General features: G+C 46.6%; 1 protein-coding gene across 19 annotated transcripts in view; it reads left to right on the forward strand.

Annotated features, from left to right (window-relative positions):
• The window catches only part of BIN1 (bridging integrator 1), a 106,426-nt gene that overhangs the window by 64,233 nt on the left and 22,385 nt on the right, over positions 1–19,808 (forward strand). For 8 of the 19 annotated variants that reach the window (XM_076342901.1, XM_076342905.1, XM_076342909.1 and 5 more), the window contains 4 exons: positions 5,831–5,916; positions 7,784–7,859; positions 9,864–9,946; positions 17,643–17,793. In XM_076342901.1, coding sequence (XP_076199016.1) covers positions 5,831–5,916; positions 7,784–7,859; positions 9,864–9,946; positions 17,643–17,793 — 396 coding nt within the window. Of the gene's footprint in view, positions 1–5,830; positions 5,917–7,783; positions 7,860–9,863; positions 9,947–12,707; positions 12,759–17,642; positions 17,794–19,808 lie in introns of all 19 variants that reach the window. The other 11 variants (XM_076342897.1, XM_076342899.1, XM_076342900.1 and 8 more) reach the window with 2 other exon arrangements.

The raw sequence follows: 19,808 nt of genomic DNA on the forward strand, positions 1-19,808 counted from the left end.
AACCCTGCATGCGCTATTTTGGGCTCTAGATTGTACCATGCGACTAATCTCTAGGCAACGTTCACTCTAGTCCCCTCTGTTAAGTGTGTCCTTCATGTTCCTGAGCCACAGTGGACACGTGGAAGTTGCTGACCAATGAATGAATCTGTGCCTACCCTATTGATTTCTAATCAGGTGTGTTAATACTGGGCTATTGTTTTCTCACCCTAAAATGAAATGAGGATGAAGAAAGGCTATGGAATAATGCCAAGGCAGAGGGTGATGTAGTGTAGTTCCTCCAATTATTCCTTTATTTTTCTTCTAAGAGAAGCAGTCAATTTTTATTGTTGATGTTTCAAGAAAGAAAAAAGAGGAAAACATTGGAAAAATTGGCTTCTGCATTTCTGCTGTTGAGTACAGCCAGAAAAAACCACATTGCTTCAAAAGCAATTTCTATGGCTGCTGAGTTAAATTGCAACATTCTCCCATGGTAAAATCCAAGTTTCCAAAATGGGCACTGTCCTGGCCCTTCTGGTCTAAATGAGCTGTTCCCAGGTGTACGGAAGTTCAGTCTGCATAGGAGAAGAGGTGGGCCCAGACCAGGGAATTTGCACCCCGTGTAATACATTTGAACAGCTCCAGGTTGAGGTCATGGTTGCAGAACTTGGCCGAACATTTAGGTTATAGCGTCTTGAAGGACGTGAGAGCAGCTCAGAGAAACTGCAGGGACTAAGGATTTCAATCCTACTTGCATAGGAGAAGTGTGGCTTCCTGATGAAATCTCCCTTGGTATTTACCTTGGAGCTCCTAAAGGGATAAGAGGGAGCTGACAGAAAACAGTCAGTGAGAAGAAAATGCTTTCAATGGGCAAGGGATAGTAAATCATTACCCAGACTGGGAGAGCACCAGTTACCTGCTTACAGGTTCCTGGTGAGCTCATCTGTTCTCATTCAAATGCTCCTACGTTTTCACATTCCTTGTCAGTGAATGAATTGCAGTTTAAAAACACTAACTTGCTCTCACCTTATAAAGCACCTGAGTTTTTCCACAGTCATTTACAACTGCAGATCAGGGAGAAGACTAGATTACCACATCAATAAAGCCTGGGGAAAGAACAGCTGTTAGCAGCCCTGCTTAAGATGCATAGCAAAGGGAGGAAATATGTATTCATTCTTGATTGAAGGGAGAAGGACATTTGGCAGGCTGCCGGGGGCTTTTCCTGTGCCTCTGCCGTGCTGGGAACAATCTGCATGGTTGTGGTTCTTGACTGGTCTGTTTTGGAGGACTAGAAAGCAGATATGGGAAGTTTCTCAAGCCACAAATAAATAAATTGGCTCTTGGGCATTTTTCCTCTTCTCAGACTGACTGCTGTGGCTGGGAGTAATACCACTGCCCACAGATGGCCTAGAGAAACGGTACTTCCGAGTGCTCCTTCATCCTTTACACTCTGATCTTAGACAGGCTACCAAGAGTCAATCGATAATTTCACTGTACTGGGTGACTTTGCCCTAAAGCAGGTGACAAGAGGGTATGTAATCCTTTCACCCTCTGTGTTGTGGGGGTGTTAACCTCCTGCTAAGTGACATTAGTATTTTCAGTCACCGCAGGTATTTTCAAATCAAGTTAAGTCCTCCTTTAAGTTTTTCCTCTTTCATTCTTGAACTAAACAATACTATTGCCAACCTTAATTTTTTGTTTCTACTTGTGCGAGTCTTTGTGTTTGGTTTTTATTTTAATTTCATTGGGGACTAACAAAAAAAATCTCAATAAAGAAGATAGTTTGTATTCTGAACCTGTAGGTTTTCCAGCTTTTCTTCACAAACACAAGCAGGCAGGGGAAGAAAAAAAAAAAGGCTTCAGGTTTTATATTTGCATGCCTTCAAGACTGAAGGTGTTATTGACAACCCTAAATCTCGTTAAGCTCTTGATAAAAGCGGGAAGGCTGATGACACTGCATTTATTGAAGACCTTCACAATGTTAAGCCTAAAAAAAAAAAGTCCTTCCCCTTACCAGCAGCTGTGTTGCTGTTTTTTCTTGCCTGATAATTTTACAACCTCCAAGCAAAAATGGGGTCAGCAAGACCTATTATTTCTACTGTAAAACCAAGTCCGTTCCTCCAGTGTGCAAACTGCTGGCTTTTTAGGCCTTTAGCAGATACTAACAAAAACAATACAGTGGGGGCTTTCTGTAAAGTCTCCTGGGGGGGTTGCTATCACACGCTCTCAGTTACAAATTTTGGTGACTGCACTTTTTGAAACAAAAGGAAAAATGGCTTAGAACAGCAAATTCTTGCCTTTTTGCTAAGCTCCCCCGAAATGCTGAATACAGACTAAAAAGCAACATCCTTGGTGCTGCTGTGATAACAGAATGACATCTCTGTCTGTAGGAGTGTCGTTGTTTAAGCCCAGTTGGCAACCAAGCACCACACAGCCGCTCGCTCACGTCCCCCCAACCCCCGCGCCCTTGGTGGGATGGAGGACAGAATTGGAAGGGCAAAAGTAAGAAAACTCGTGGGTTGAGATAAGAACAGTTTAATAATTGAAATAATAATAAAAAAATTGTAATGAAAAGGAAAACAACAAAAAAGAGAGAGGGACAAAACCCAGGAAAAACAACTGATGCAACCGCTCACCACCCACCGACCAATGCCCAGCCAGTCCCGGAGCAGTGATTGCTGCCCCCGGCCAACTCTCCCCAGCTGATACACTGAGCATGATGTCATATGGTGTGGAATATCCCTTTGGGCAGTTTGGGTCAGCTGTCCTGGCTGTGCCCCCTCCCAGCTTCTTGTGCACCTCCTCACTGGCAGAGTAGGGGAAGCTGAAAAGTCCTTGACTTAGTATAAACACTGCTTAGCAACAACTAAAACATCAGTCTGTTATCATGTTATTCTCATGCTAAATCCAAAACACAGCACTGTACCAGCTACTAGGAGGAAAATTAACTCTATCCCAGCTGGAACCAGGACAAGGAGAAAGCCGGCAAGTTGAGTCCTGGGTCATGCTGCCCTTCTGAGAGGCAGGTCTGGCAGGGACTGATGGGGGCTTTGGCCTGGGCTGAGGTGCCCAGCTCTCCTCCTTACCCCTGCCTCATAGATGTCTAAAATATTTACTGAACAGTGCATAATTACCACAGTTCACAGCATAGTGTTTGAAGAGAAATGGTCACCAGATTGCCTGAAAGCACTAGCCTGGATATTGCCAGACACTCATGAGTGCTGGGATGCATGATGGTAGGAAATGTAATGGGGGAATAACTGCCTCCCTGTCACAGCTGAACTGGTTGTGCTTGGCACGCTGAGCCGTGGCTAGGGGGAAGGTCAGGAAAGCATTTGTGTTGTCCAGCTCCTGCTCAAACCTTCTCCCTTTCAGGTAGGGAGAAGAGAGGAAGAATTTTCTGAGATCACATTTCATGGACCTGGGCATTACGTCCTTCTGCCTCAGTTCTCTATCAGGTTGGCAAGGATGACAGCTGAAATAGAAAGTGCACAGATACAGTAGCAGTGGGCTCTGCCCCCGAAACCTATTTTTTTTTCCCTCCTTTCCCCACTGTACTCATGAGCTGGCTTTTCTTCTAGCAGGGCTTATGACCAAATTGATGTCTGTCTTCGGCTCCAGCTGGAAGCAGTCAGGGCTATCCAGTGTCAGGACCCCTGCTTCCAAGCAAAATAAATCTTACTGGTGAGAAGATCCCTGGGCTGACAAAGGAGTGAAGAATTAATTCAATGCTATACCTGGGACTGAGGGCACTAGCTAAGCCACAGGCACTAGATGGGTCCCTGATTCCTACAGCTACTCTAGAGTGAACGTTGCCTGTTGCTGATTTTGCTTTTGCCTCGGGATGTCACAATATTCACACATTGCTTTCTAGGTTCTTTGACCTTCTGAACAGGTAAACGAGAGAGGGAAAGACTGTTAGTAATTTTCACCATATCTGAAAAACTAACAGCATTCAGTGGTGCCTCATCTCCCAGCTATCCCATCTCTTGGGTTGATTCTGGTTCCAGTCTAGTTTGGAAATTAGAGTAAGATAAAGCCAAAGGATGGACTGGGTTTTTTTTTTCCCCCTTTAAAATGGTTACATTAGAAACATTCATTCATAGAGGGATTTTAAGGCAGAACGAGTCTTTGTGATCATTGTCTGTGATCCAGCATAAACTGTGTCTCTGTTTAAATGGGCTTTGTTTGTTTTGTGCAAACTCTCTTGAAATGTTGGGTTTTTCAGTGAGTGTAGCACTGAAATACAGGGGTTTCTGGGTGGAAGCATCATGGCCCCTTCTCCCCCTGCGTGTTCCTCACAAGGTCTGCTTAACTTTTGAATACCTCCTAGTTGTGTCCTTTTTGGGGGAAACTTTCTCTTCTAATCTTGAGTACAAAGTTTTGGCCTTGCCTTTGGCAGCAATGAGCAACCCTCTGAAAGGTGGAGCTAGCTGGAAAGTAGGAGCTTCTGCTGGTTGCTCATAAATCAGGAGAGAAATGGAGAGTGTAAGGATCCTACACCACACTGTCAGGAGCAGGACTCTGAACTGCAAAATATTTTTAAATCCTTTCTCCCATCAATCCTATCTTTGCATATACCTGTTGCTAAGGAGTAGTAAGCTGGATTTCTTTAATTAAGCTGGCACAAAGAAGATAAAACTTCGTTTTGTAGAAGGGGTAGGAATCTGACTGCAGGCTCATAGAGAGATCCAGTTCCCCAGTGGCTTGTGGGCTCTTTGCAGAGCCCTGTGGTGTTGTGACATTCCTGCTGTTGTCACACATATAAGTAGGCACTTGTACTGACCTTTCTGTTAAGATGTGTCATCAAGTTGCTCATGCAGGGATTTGCCATCCTGCATACCAGTGCACAGGGTTATGGGAGAATGCTGCGCTGTTGCAAATTACAGAATAGAAACACTTAATTAGTAAGCTTTGAGTTTTAAGTCAAGGCACTGAAAAGAGGAAGAGGTCACCTAGGACAAATATGGGAAGGGGAATGTGCTTGTTGCTGGTGTCTGCTGTCAGCAACAGAAACCAGGATCACCCTTTTTGTCACTGAAACCCGGTAGAATTCATGTATCAGTGTTGGAGTCTGTCAGTGTCTAGGTCAAATGAACAGGTCAAATTTAAGCTCTCAACTGGGAGAAAGAGGTCCTGTATGAGGCATATTTCCTTTGGTGTTGGTGGCCGACAGCCAGCCAGGGATTGCTCTTGTATTAGATCCTCACCGATGAGAGTATGTGAGACCGCTGAAACCAAGACCTGCTGCTCAAGCACTCCAGCCTGGCCTCCTGCTGGCACAACTCATGCTTTGCATACCCTTCCTTGCTTCTCCGGTCAGCTTTGTGAGAGAGCTGTATCAGCCAAGGATGCAGACCTCCTCCCTTCCTCAGAAGAGATGGGGCTTTGGCATGACCTTACCTGAGCGGAGAGAGTCCCCATGAGGGAGGACTCTTCTTCAATGCCATTTGGGATGGATTTCAACTCTTTCAGAGACCTGGCAAGGGGCAGGGGCCACTATTATCTTCATCTGTATCCAAGCTGGAGGCTGAACTGCCTGACCAGCTCCATTCAGTTTTTGAAGCCAGGGAAACTTACAGAACTTAAAACACATTAGTGGATGTTTGATTTACTGAGTGTCCAAACTGGGAAATCTATTGAGAGAAAACCTGAGAGTAACACTTGCAAGCTGAAGGGGCTTCAGGTCACTTTGAATCAACCCTGGTTCCTGGGAGACTCATTTGGGACGGGAATTACCCCATGCCAGAATTTTGCCTGGTCTCCCAAGGAAGTCAAAAGAGTCATAGTTGTCCCAGCACTGCAGGGTACTTGTCTGCGCTGGAGCTGACAATCTCCCTTCTCTGTTATTAAGGCTGAAGAGGAGTTAGTAAAGGCTCAGAAGGTGTTTGAAGAGATGAACGTTGATCTGCAGGAGGAGCTGCCCTCACTATGGAATAGGTGAGTGCTGGAAGTTTTCGCAAGGGCTGGTTGGAAGGAAGCGAAGACCCAAGCTCTTGTATCACTGTTCTCCTTAGCTTGGGCTGGGTGTCTGCTCTTGTTTTCTGGATCATCTCAGAGAGTCTGTTCTAAGATTCCCCCCAGCCAGGTTCACCCTGGGCTTTCTGTGCTTTGCTTCATGATCCTCATGAAAAACTCAATTTTACCACAAAGAGAAACTGTGTTTCTACGCTTTGTCTGATTAATCCCTTTGCCCCACCAACTCTGCCCAACTTTCCTGGGCAATGGCCCAGCTTCTGCTGTGGACAGCAGATAGAGCAGGCTGGGTCACTAAGATTTTGGGTGTGGAGCTGGCTGGCTGGAAGGAACATCTGCAGCTGAGTGGGTATGTCAGTTGAGTGATTAAGGAAAGATGAGATGTCAGAGGGGTTTATACAGTCACTGGACTTGGAAGGAGCCAAGAGGTGATGCCTTGATCACTGTGTCTCGCCATGCAAACTTATGAGCACCTGGTGAAGCAGCAGGTTTAACACAAGAGGGAGGATGAGAGGACAGGTTACTCTGCTTTGCATGCCACTTTCAGGTTTGGGCAGTTGGGTGAACAAAGACAGGGGAAGGATCCTGGTGTGGCTGCCTTCTCTTGCCCCTAAACGTGCTCCTGGCTATGTGACACAGGACCCAGTGAGGAACTAGTGGTTATAACTGTCCTGTTGTGCTCTATTTAACAAAACATAGCCTGGGCAGAGGAAAATGGGCTGAGAGACTAGGAAGACCTGAGAGACCATGGATTTGCCATACCAGTGATTATGGTGATGAAAAGGGAGGAGAAAGAAACAGATCAAGATTTAGCTTGGAGGATGAACTGGAGGGCAGCAGAAGCTGATGTATGGGGAGGGCACAGTGGAAAGCAGGCAAAATCCTCCTAGGAGTGTCCCAGTTTCTTATTTTTAAATGCAATAATCACATCTGGGTTGGCAATGCTGGTCTGGGGGGGATGGAGAGAGTGGACAGAAAGCCAAGGTGCTGATGTCTGCCTTCACTCCACTTTCCTCCCAGCCTGGGTCAGGACTCTGCTCAAAGCAGCTTGCAGGCCTGGCTGAGGAAGGAGCTGGGAGGGATACAGGCATCTGGGTGGTTCCATGTGCGGAACGGTGATGCTGCTGGCCTTGAAGAGCATCTCCCTCCTGCTGTTGCTCCTCCAGCTGGGTGCTGGTACAGTACTCTCTGTTGGCAGCTGGCAGGCTGGCTAGAGGAAGGAGGGCGGCAGGCAGCTGCTGGGATTTTAAGGTGCCACAGGTTGTTCGCAGGCTCCTGCTATGCAGCTGATCCTTTTGCTTTCCTGTTGCTCTCTGTGCCTATCCTGTGCTTTCTTACTCTTCTGCCCTGAAACAAACAGTTCATGCTTTTTTGCTTCCCCTGGTGCTGAGGGACTTCAAAGTGAATTAATATCTGTCCTGCCAATTCCCCCAGCTCTCCCCACGCTCCATCTGTGTCACAGCCTCTATCCTTTTCCTTTCCATCACCCTACCACTGGCTCTCTTTTTTTTTTTTTTTTTTTTTCTTCTTTCCTTTTTCCCTTTCTTTCCCCCCGACCCTGCACCTCCCTCTCCCTTCAGCCAGCACAAATTCAGATTCTATCCTACCTGGCCTCCTCCTTATCTTAGACATGTTTGCCCCATACCTGGCCTTTGTTCCATCATCCCCTTCATGCTTCTCTGCCGCCCTTCTCTTCCAGCATCTACCAGACCTGACAGAGTTGAGTTTGAATGGGAATGGTGGGTGGGAGGTAGCAGAAGGGGCAGAATTGAAAGTTTTTGGGAGAGCATTGTGTCCATTAAGTTTTTCTGTCTCATTTTTCATTTGGCAGTCGTGTTGGTTTCTATGTCAACACATTCCAGAGTATAGCAGGCCTAGAAGAGAACTTCCATAAAGAAATGAGCAAGGTAAGGCAACTAACAGCTTATCCTACCAGTAAGCCCTCTCCTCACTGGTATTTAAAAAAAAAAAACAAAAACAAACACAAAACCCTGAAAAAAAACAGCTGGAGAAAACAGAGTATGTTAACAGAAAATGTTAATGCTTAGTTTTTTCTGAGCTGCTTGGGAGAAAAGCTGTCTGAGATAGTAATGTAAAGGGATGGAGCGCAGGGAAGAGGCCACAGGGCCATGCAGCAGCGGGGAGTTTGTGTTACTTGGCAGGGCTCATTTGCAGATCCACAGCAGGAAGGGAAGCCACTTTCAAGCCTATCTCTTGCTACCTTTTTTAGTTCGTCTACATTATGGATCTGTAACCTATAACCTGGGCACTCTCAACCTGGTATCTATTTGCCGCCGCCTCTGCTGCCTGGCAGCAAGTTGCTCTGAACCCTCATCTATCTAGCTGTGGGGATGAAAACAGCAGGGAATCTGCCAATCTGCAAGTTGGCTGAAGACTGAGACCTGTCTCACTCTGGTCCCTCAAGAAGGCACTTCCCAGCAGTACGTCTCTGCTTTGGCTTCTTTCCTGTCCTGTGACCCAGAAGAAGACATCTGAGTGCTTAGCATGGCCCTTGCATGGGCTACCAGTTGGCCACGAGTTGGGAATCACAGCAGTAAGCGGTGTTGTAACCTGGTGGTGGCAGGCTGGATCCTGGTGCTGTGTGCCAGTGCCCAGCAGAGACCTCAGGAACAGTCTGTGGGAAAGCCCCCCATTGCCATCTGTGGGAAAGTCCCCCATTGCCACCTTCATTTACAAATATGTTCTTGTTCTTTCAGTTAAAAGCTAGAGAAGTCTTGAATTCCTTAGGTCTGTATGCTGCTCCTAAGAGTTGCACACCCTCTGTAAATGTTGCACTAATCTCAATGAGCAACTGAGAGCCCAGCTGGAAAACTCTTGTATTCCCTTTCCTCCCCAATGTCATCCTGACAACAAGACAGCTGCTAAGCAACAAGCAACATTATAGTCCTTCAATTCCCAGCAGTCAGGGGCCCTCTGCCTTGGTGTAATGCATCAATTTTGAGCCCTGCTGACATTTCATGGGGACCTTTCCAATTAATAGCCTGCTCTTCTCTACTAAGGGATGAACTGATTGTTAAGAATAGGGAGGATTGTTATAATTATCAGTTTGTTGCTGTTAACTTACATTCAGCAAAACATGGGCAAGATGGTTGTTAGACAGGAATTCTCTTCTTGTATCATGTCTTGGATTTTTCTTTCCTGAGGAGTTTTGTTTGAGAGCAGGGCTTTTGCTTTGTTCCGTAAGAACCGTCTGTTTCTTATTACTGCTGTAGCATCCAATTAACTGCTGGTGTTGCTGGCACGATGCTTCCAACATTGATTGCATTGGATCCCTCCTCCTACCAATGATAAATCTGGCATCTCATCTTGTTTATGAATTGGCTGTTTCAGAATAGGAGTGTCTGGAGTGAATATTGCAGCCTTCGATGCCAGGGAGAGTTTAACCCCTAATATTGCATTTCTGCAAAGATTTCCAGGTCCTGCCCAAACCTAGATGGTCCAGGCAGCCCGTGAAGTCAAGGCTTGTTGTTGACTGGAAGTCCAGCTGCCTTTGGGCTCCACAGTTGAAATGGCCATATCCCAAGATTTATAAGCTTCAGTTCTAGCACATAGACCCTTAGGTAAACGCTCTGCCTGCTTCTGCAGTGGTACCTGGCAGCACACTGGTGGGGGCAGGTGGTAGAGAAGCGAAGAGGATGATGTGTAAGGGAGACAGAGCATTCCCATGAGATGCCAGCAGCTCTTCAACAGTTTGAGTGCTCTAGCATTTCATACCCCACGGAGGAGTGGAAACAGATGTAGGGCTATCCTTTCTTGGGATAGCTGAGTACGTGCACATGTCTGGGCACAAGCCTGTGTTTGGTCAGCCTGTGCAGGCCAGCCCAGACTCTCTTCTGGCACTTGGGCTCTTTTCTCATGCTTTTTCTTTCTTTTGTTTTTGTATTTTGCAGTTGAACCAAAACCTCCATGATGTCCTGCTGGGTCTAGACAAGCAGTACTCAGGCAATGCCTTCCCTGTTAAAGCACAGCCCAGGTCAGTACTGTGGGAGTAGTGTTGTTCCCTCAGCAGGGGGGGAGGGACAGGGATGTCTACCAGGGGTATTGAAACCTCCATGTTGTCAGTTGGGGAGTGATTTGACTACCTGCATATAGCCAGCCAGTGCCCTCCTGAGACTCCCGAGAGCATGTCCAAGATTGCACTTGGGGCTGGGTGACACAATGCAATACCTCTTACCTTTCTAGAATAGCATCTGGAGGCCTAAACTTTCAGTAGGTGCTGATATTTAGGCAACTGACTCTCAGCTCTGCTTTTTCTGAAGTCAGATTCCATGCACTGACATGTAATACTGAGCTGCCCTTCCTTCTGGGTCCAGTTGCCCAGCACCTGTCCTGTTCTTTCCCTCAAAAGCTTCCACCACGTACCTGCAGCTTGTGAGCTTCAGCACCAAGAGCCCATTTGTTTCCCCAGCCTCCTCTTTGGCCCTCCAAACTTGGAACCACCTGTTTGCCAAAGCCTTATGCCCCTCCTGTGTACCCAGCTGGGGTGTGTTTCCTCTGTGTGTGTTGTGGAAGTAGTTGCAGCCTCACTAATATGAGGCCCCCTGATCTCAGAGCACTTCCAATCTGCATGTATGCAAGGAGTGAGTGTCCTCCAGGCCTTTAGTTTTCTTTCCTCAGCTGGGTGCAGTCCTGTATGGTTAAGTGCAAGTCTGCACATTCTCTAGCACTGAGAGGGGAGGGAGAGGTCGGCCTCTGGATGAGGCTGTCTGGCTCCCATCCAAATGCGTGAGTGATGAAACAGTGTCCGGCTCTGGCTTCCAGCTGCTGCTAATCCCACGTGCCGGGTGAGCAGGAGCACAGCCCAAGTCCTCAGTTGGTGTATTGGTGGAGGGAGGAGGTGAAGTCAGCATGAAGTAAGGGCAAGCTGCGGTCTGAGTGCATTGATTCAGAAGGGCTAGATCAGCTGATGAGACCTCTGTGCTCCCTTGTCTCTCCTCCCAGTTTAACCTCCTGTTGCAGTCGTGCATAGACGACTTGCATGTCTTGTTCCAGCAATGTGTGTGGTGTTTGCCAGCTCTAAAGAAAGAGGACGTTTGAGTTGAATTTGGCCCCTGAATTTTGGATTGCTAACACCAAATTTCCAAGAGGCTAGTAGGAACGCTTCTTGTGAAAATAATACCTTCTTCCCAAGTTAGCACGTGGTGTCAGTTGATCATCACAACCCAACAAGACTGAAGCCTTGTGAGGAGGCTGTGGTGCCCATCCTCTTGCTGCCACGTGCCGTGTTGTCTCTGATAGCAGCATCCTCCAGGGTCCTTGGAAGAGAATGAGGTAACAGGACAGATGAAGGCTGTAGCCATTGCTTTGTCCAGCTCCTTCCTCCTCCTTCCTTTCTTCCTCAAGGAAGTGATTTCAGGCTGTAGTGACAGCCTGGCCCAGACATGTTCATTGTTGTTGTGGCATGAAGTTTCTGGCCTGAAAGAGCTTCCAGTGAATAAATTACCTGTCCTCACGTCTTCCGCCCCCACAAACTGCTCGTTTCATCTGGGGCTGTAATGGGTGTCTCAGCTGCAGTTCTGTGTTCTTTGGCTGGCTACAAGACCACATGGCCCTAAAAACTGAAAGCGAGTGTAAACACAGAGGTCCCTGTGCGGGTAGCAATCTGAGTGCTGCTGCTTCATCACTTACTCCCTGCATCTCGGCTGAGATGCTATACCTGCCCCAGAGCGACGTTTCCTTCTGAGCACAGTGGAGCAGGGTGTTGTAGGAGGATGTAGGTTTGCCAGGGTAGTAAATAGCTTTTGCAGTGACCAGGAAATGCTGTGAGGCACTTCTGTCTCTCCTGCACATCTGGCCTCTCATTGTGGTGCAGGGCTGGAGGGAGAGTGTGCAGGAGGAAATAGCCCTCACTGATCTGATTGCTTATTGTGGTCTGCAGTAGGAGCAGATGCTTCCCTAACCCTTCTCTACTGGGGAGGGGATTAGAGATGAATACAATGGCAGGAAATGAATGAGGAGGTGTGAGAAGAGAGGTAATTATCTGTGCACATCATTATGGCATTCGTGCAAGGCCCTACAGAACTATTACTGTGGCTGATGAATCTGATGCTGGCTGTGTAGCACAGTAGCACAGAGCAGTTGATATATTTCTGGGAACCTCAGACATATGTTTGGGATTCGTTTCTGAAAGAGTTTGAACGTTCAGGGCTCGGATGCCTAGAAGACCTAGGAGATCTGTAGCGTTATCCCAGTACGATTGGACAAACTGGAAAAAGATGTAGTAGGAAAGCTGCTGACTAGGTTCCATCTATAAGACTGCACACAGATCGCATAAGTAAAGGAAAATGGGGAGCTTGTTTCTTGTGTACCAACATTTACAGGGGAGAATGAGGAGCTGTGATTACCTGTGAAAAAAGGACATTTACAGTTCTCTGCTGGTCTATATGGTTTCCTTTTTCTTCTTCTCCGTGTGCACCCTGGCCCCCTATTCCAAAGAGCAGGGAAAACGCTAGTTTGCTCACATGTATGTAGATCTTTGACAGGCACAAAAAGCCCTCTCCTACCCTCTCCAAACCAGGCCATACCTTTCTAGGAACCAAGGGAAGCGTGTATGTGTGTGTGTGTGTGTGTATCTGTGTGTGTGTGAGAGAGAGGGGGAGAGAGGAGATCTTGTCATCTTGGTTACAGTGAGTTTTGTGGCACCAAGTGAATGGGTGCTCGGAAGCTTAACTTTTCCTCCCTGGTTTGACTGTGCCATCCTGTAACGGAAATGATTTGCGTGCCATCCTCAACAGAAAGAAAACTAAACTGTTCGCCAGGCTGAGGAAAAAGATGAGCAGGTACCGGTACGGAGAGCAGCATTTCAATACGTGTTTGATTTAGTTCCTAAAACTGGAGAGGCTGTTGCTGGACTCTAACAGCCTGGCACGTGTTAACCCTGTGATGGGAGAGGGGTCCTTTGCATGATACAATGTGTTCATGGCCTGCTGGGTCCTGCTGAGATCTCTCTGTGTCTGGATAATCCCATTAACTGCTTGTGTGCCTGGTTTGAATCCTTGCTTCTTTTCCTATCTAAGAAGGCAGCGTGAAAGCTCAGGCATTGTCTGTTCAGTTGTTTTTTTGTGACTAGAAGTGCAGTGCTGGGTTTTCCATGGGAAATATGGTCATTTTTGGTGATTAACAACTTCTAGTTTTACCTGGTGGGTCTTGTCCTTTTGAACAGGTCTGAAATGCTGCATTCTCATTCCCTGACTGGCCAGGGAGGACCATGAGGCAGGTCTTTCACACTCAGAAGTCCTGTCCTATCTACCTGTTGCAGTTGGGAGGATGATGTGGTGGGAGAAGGACACTTCCAGCTTTGCTCCTTACTTGCTGTGTTCTTGAGGATGCTCACTATCTTGCTCCATCCATTTAAAATTTTGGGCAGGGCTGAAGGAAAAGGAAGCCTGTTGTCTCGTATAAAGGCTAATGTCAGCATCTTGCCTTTTAAGACAGTGATGGCATTGAATAACTGGATTGCTACAATGCCTAGAGTTACCATAGCCAAGGTCAAGGACTCTGACAAGAACATGTTCTGGAGAGAAGTGGGAATTGCTGCGTAATGGCATGGAAACTTCCTCTAATTTTTGTCTTTCTTAGACTTTGTGTTGGTACTCCCTCCATGGTGTCCTTATAGGAAGAAAAAAAATAATTATAATTTTCAAGATGATGTCGTGCCAGCAATAAAAGCAAGTGCTGGTGGATTGGGATCCTTGCTTTTCTGATCCTGGCTTCCCACTGACTAGGGCAAGTCATGCAACCCTTCTCTTTGTCTCTGCTATGCATCCTTTGTAAAGTGGGAGGTTGGAGGGTGGAAAATGGTAATTTCACAGGGAAGCTGATGGGCAAATCTTGATTTTATATCCTCAAATGAAAAGTAGTGAAGGAATGTCTTGTGTTGTTACTATTCTGAGGTTTTGTCCTGTAGGAAAAGGAGGATTTACAGGAGTACTTCTCTGGATGTCTGTCTCTGGTCCTTGGTTGGACCAGTGTTGCACCCACACCAGGCAGGAGATCTAATATTTCCAGTCACTGAGAATGGATGGCTGCTACAGCAGAGGGAGAGCTAGTAAATCTCATCTTGATGACCTCTAGCCACAACATCCTCCTGCTCTGCCCTGATAAAGTCCAGCTGGCCCAGCAGTTAAGGTGCCTGACCTGGGCTGTGCTGGGGGTTTCTGCTGTCAGAGCAGCTGCTGGGGTCGCAGAGAAATGTGCAACCCATGGTACAGGGAAGGAGGGTCTGGGACTCGGTCACTCTTTGATCTGCAGCAAGAATGTACATTTGTGCCACCGTATGTTTGGGGTATGTAGGTGCTTTTTACTCCCTTCTCCTGCCCCCTGTGGTTTGTTTTTTTTGTGGGTTGGGTTTGGTTTTTTTTGTTTTTTGTTTTTTTAAATAATTCTCCAGCCTGCTTTGGTGCTAAAAAATAAATTACTTCTGGCTAAAAGGCCCTGTCTGAGCTTTAGCTGAGATGCCAACCTTTTTTCTTTTTAACTTTAGAACTTGGCAGGAGGTGACTGGTCTGTTTTTGCCATACTGGAAAGTAGGTTTCATCCTGTAACGTAGGATTGTTACAAGCACATGGGAACCCCATCTGCAGATGTTACTCTGCTCTTCCAGAACAGATGAGGCAGCCTCATGAGGGGTCTGGGAGCTCAGCAGCACTAAAAGAGGCTGGGGGATTTTGTCTTTCCCTTCAGCTGCAGTAACTGCATTAGACCCTGTTCCCAGCTCTCTATTTGCAGAAGAAAGTTGACACCCCCTTCCCTTCCCTGCCTGATATTCCTGGATTTGGCATCACTTCCCAATTGCTCATGGGAAGGAAAAAGAGAGCAATGACCTTGTTGTTTTGACTTGCTCTTACTGTGGTACTCATGTTTGGTCAGTGGGGACAGTCCCCATGCTCTTGCTTTTCCCTGTGTTTCCTGAGGCAAGCAGTCAGTTTGGAGACAGGACTTTGCTCTGTGTGGGCAGTGTGTGCTCCCCGGGGACCCGTGAAGGACAGAGGATCCTGGTGACAAGCTCGCTTGACGCTGGTTGTGCTGGCTAAATGCGTGCAAAGCAACAAGTGCAGGAATGAAGGTGCCACTTGGGGGGCTGGAAAAGGCTCAGCCAAAATTAGCACTGGCATTTTCCTAGGGGGATCAGCCAACACATCAAACAAGCTGTAAATAGTAGTGACTTAATGAAGGCTTTAGTGCAGGGACCTCTCAGCCCTTGTAGGATGAGGGGAAGAAACTGGACTGTCTCTCACGTTGGAACCTTTTACCAATATATCTCAAATTAAGTTGCTGCCAGGCACCAGAAATAAGGCACTAAAAAGCTGTTTCATGGCCTTTAGAAAATAAGCCTGAACTCCTTTCTCACTGGGAGAAATGACCTCTTCAGGTCCCTAGAAGGAAAAGTCTACCCTTGTGTTGGTAGGCCAGCTGATAGCCAGTAGTCCCAATATTCCCAGTGTAGTCTGGGCATTTGAGGAGTCCTGGCAGTCTACCTGTAGATCACTGTGTCCCCCATCTTCTCCAAAGTGCTTTCAACTCTAGGGAAGGTAACATATATTTTTTTCCCCAACGCTAGCATCAGAGGACATTTTCTGTCATTTCCTGCTGTTCCCTGGTGACTCCTATTTAGAGCAGGACTTCCTTACCTTCGCCATCCAACCATTGCTTCTTTTGATCTATAGCACAACCTTGTCAATTTTGCAGAATTCTTCACACAACCCACCGTTTCGAAGTGATTTCTGGGGACCTCTGAAGAAGGACACTGTAGGCATGTCTAGTCAAACTGAAGAGCTACAGGGGCTGGCGTACATGTTCTTTAGTCCCTACTCTTCCCTTTTTCCTCTTCCTTTCCCTCTTTTTCCCTTGGTGTGTGTGCCCCTGGTTGAGAGCTGCTGGCAGAGAACGTCATTGGGTTTGTTGCATCATGTTGGTGTGCTGCTGGCATCAGTGTCATCAGAAACATCCGACCTGCATGCGGACCTGAGAACAAGCGCTTTGTGGGGAAATGTGCGTGTGGGGTGTGGATATGGGGAGAAGGTGGGGGGAATGGGTGAGGGCGAAGTGAATGAAGAGGGAATGGAATGGGGAGCTTGAAAGCTGGAATGCTTAGCAGGGGGAGATGCTTGCTTGGAAGGGGAGATTTGTTGAAATGCCTTGCTCTCCCTTCCTCCTCTTGCTGTCCTCCTACTTGTGAGTGTTTAGGAATGAGGCCATCATGCATGTTAGCCAATGACCACCACACCTCAGGCATCCAAGTGTGAGTGGATGTACATGTCTGGAGCTCTGGGCTCTCTTGGGACAGAGCAAAGAAATAAATAACAGACTTGATGTCCCTGCAGAATCAGGTCTGCATTGCTCTAGTCCTGGCTCTGTGCCAGGATTTATAGTCTCAAGTTGTAGGAAAGGATCTGTTCCTTTCAGCCTTCTTCCAAGGCCTTTAACTTCACATGAACTGCAACTTTATAAGTGGAGGCAAATACCACTCCCTGTAGATGACGTTGCACAGCCCTTTTGCAATATTCTGTAATACTCTGTTTTCAGTTGTGTATAGTTTTGCCAAACTGTAACCACTTCTGCTGAAATATCCCCTACCAGTGTCTGTGCTTCTGCATGACTTAAGATAAATTGATTAGTTGCTTTCTGGGGAGCTGAATTTCAGCCAAGATAATTAGCTGTTCCTGAGAATTAGGCTGGGAAAATGGTTTTACCTTTATCCCTGTTGAAATTCTCTGGTAACCAACTTTTTACTAAATCTCTCATGATTCCATACTTTGAAGCACAGACTTGACACTTGGCCAGGGCATGCCCTTAGGGAAAGGCATGTGCCTCTTGCCATTCCTTTGAAAAATCTGTCCAAATCTGGCCAAGTTATGAACCAACAAATGCCATTGGCATATGCTCCTTGCATCTTAATTCCCTGAAGAATCCCTCTTGACTGTGTGTCAGAAACAGTCCTGGAATAAGGACCAACTGGAAAGGCAAGAGCAGAAGGGGTTCGTCATTGAAAACAAGGCTGGGGAGACTTTCCATAATAGAGAAATCTTTATTAGTAGCCAGAATTTCACTGTTTCTTTGCTGTCTGGAATAATCTGTGAAACCTCTGGCTACTGTGCCCCTCTTCCACCTTAGACAGTTTGTACCACATAGAGGAATATGATATTCTATGATTACAGCCTTAGTTCAGGTGTTGCAAATCTATTAGTCATAACCCATGCAGGTGTCAGTACACCACCATGCAGAAAAATTCTTATCTGTAGAATTTAAAACTAAATGAGCTGCACAGAACTCCTTCCCCTATCTGCTTCCCCAGTATTAAAAGACTATGACTTTAATGTCAGGCACTTACGTTAGAATCTAGCAGAATTAAGGATGCCTGGTTGGTTTTTTGGTTTTGTTTTTCTGTGTCTGAGGCAAAGTATATCCATGCAGTAGGAATTTACTGAGTAGCCTGCTGCACAGTAATGCTGCTGCAGTGTGTTGGACTGCAAGTGACTCGGCAAAGATGCTTCTCGGAAGCTTGTAAAGGCTTCAAATGTCTTCATCATGTATCTGGGCAGCGAAGCAAAGAGATAATGGAGGCCACTGATCTGTGCTGGTTAGCACAACTCCTCCTAGGCCTGGCTCAGACTTCTCTTCTCTTTCTTTCTCTTTCCCTCTCTCTCTCTTTCTCTCTCCACTTCCTTCAGTGACAGCACCCCAGCGAAAGCAAATAAAAGCCCCTCGCCTCCACCAGATGGATCTCCCATCACCAGCCCTGAGACCAAGACTGTCAACCATGAGCTGGAACCGTCCACTTTGGAAGCGCCTGGGGCAAGCATCCCAAAGTCACCATCTCAGGTAGTGTCCCCATGACATTGACCGTGTCTCTGCAGTATGACCGCTGATGGCACAATCTCCGTGAGTCAAAGACATCCATCAGTTGCTTTTTTGGACCTCCTTCTGCTACTGAGCACAGAGAATATGACGTGACTGTTGTTCTCCTTCACTGGTTCCTGAGAGGTTCCTGAGAATGCAAGTTGCTCATTGGTCATGTCTATATCATATAGGGAAGAACTAAGCTGTCTCTGAATGCCTCTACAGGGGGAAGGCCAGTAATGCATTTTGCTGTCCAGTAGGATGGCCAAGAAGATCCAGGGAGGATGGAGTTGTAGCTAGGCAAGGAAGTTTGTTCTTTACATTTGAATTAACCTGTGGAATTCAATGGTCCAGTTTCTTCTCAAGAACTTCCATAACTGAGGAAGGTTCAAAGAAAAAAGTTCAGTATTGATATTAATATTGATAAGGTGAACAACTGTACTTTTGCATTATGTTTTACTTTAATCCCAAGATAAAATATTATGCTAAAAATAAAGGCATTATATTCTTATGCTATGAAGAAATTAGGTGGGTACCAGGAAAAAGACTGTCCATTATATGGAGTCTGATACCTTCCATCTGGCCTTTGTTAGTCCTTTCCTTACACAGGAGATACCCAGCATGTTTAAAACAGCAGATGTAGCTCCTGCTACTCAGCATATCGTGATATGTTTTACTTTGGGATTTAAGGAAAATAAAACATTTACTTCCTCTTCCCATCCCTCTATTGCTGAGTGGGGGAAAAGCTTAGTAGGGAAAAGTAGTAACTAGGACAAATTTATGTCTGGTGCCAATCCTTGCATTTCAGTAAGTGGGACACCAGGGAGGAGTCTTCCAGGAAGAATTAAAGCTGAGAGGGGTTCTGGCCAAACTGGTAAGAGAAAACCTATTGCTTCTGAAAAGAGATGGGTGTAACCCAGAACTTTCTTGCTGTTGTCATATGTAGCAGGGTGATTCCAAATCCAGGCCTGTGGTGCAGGCTGTCTCCCGTTTCTGGATAGCGTCTCAATATTTTTCCCTCCACTGCATTTTTGATTTTCAGGATTATCTAGGGACAAAAAGGGGATGTTTGTACATTGGCAAAAGGGTCTTTTCCATCCCTGTGAGATACATGGATGCCTGGCAGTGTCTTTTCAGGACTTCTCCAAGGTCTCTGCACTGCTCAGCATCGCACAGCCTAGAGTGGCTTCGCCACCTCCCTGGCTAGGACCTTGGAGTAGGGTATGTGTATGGGGGAGAGAGGACAGTGCATCCAGAATTGCCTTCCTGTTTTTTTCAGAGATTGCCATAACTTGATTGAAATTTGGAACAAGAAATCATACAGATTTATTGAGCTGTTCACTGCAGACTTCACTTACCCTGCCTGTGGACTTGTCTTGCTGAGTTTGGCTTCTTCCTTTTTCTTTAAATAGCACACATAAGCCTTGTTTTTGCCAGCCTGCAAGTGCTTTCTCATTCACTTGCTGCCTTCCTGCCCACAGGAATGGGGCTGGAGACACTCCTTGTCAAGCAAGCAGAATATTCCAGTGCAGCCCTGGCTGGAAACTCAGATGGGCCACAGGCAAGACTGAAATGGTATTTGCAGCTAATGCTGCCACCGCCTGGCAGCTCTTTCCCTATCTATATTTAATTCATTCTCCCAGGCCTTACTACAGTGAAGAACAAGAGCTCCACTCCATATTCATACTAGGTGCTAAGAGATGGAGCTGGCTCCAGAGGGAGGGAAGACAGGGACAGGGGTTTCGTACTTAGAGCCAAGCCTGGTGTCTGTATGGATAAAGTCTAGAAACTAAGTGTGTGTCAGCTTGCCAGCCAGCTGGAAAACACAAGTGTCTACTTTCTCAACAGTGCTCGACTTTAATACTGAAATCTTCACAGGTGTCATTACTTTTGACCTATGGGTAAGTGATTGTTCTAGGGTCCTCCTAGGGAGGCTAGTGGCCTCATCCTCTGGGGGAGGATGAAGCAAAAAGCAACAAGCAAGTACAATTCTCTGG

The sequence above is a fragment of the Aptenodytes patagonicus genome, chromosome 6, assembly GCF_965638725.1.
Source record: "Aptenodytes patagonicus chromosome 6, bAptPat1.pri.cur, whole genome shotgun sequence".
NCBI lineage: Eukaryota > Metazoa > Chordata > Aves > Sphenisciformes > Spheniscidae > Aptenodytes > Aptenodytes patagonicus.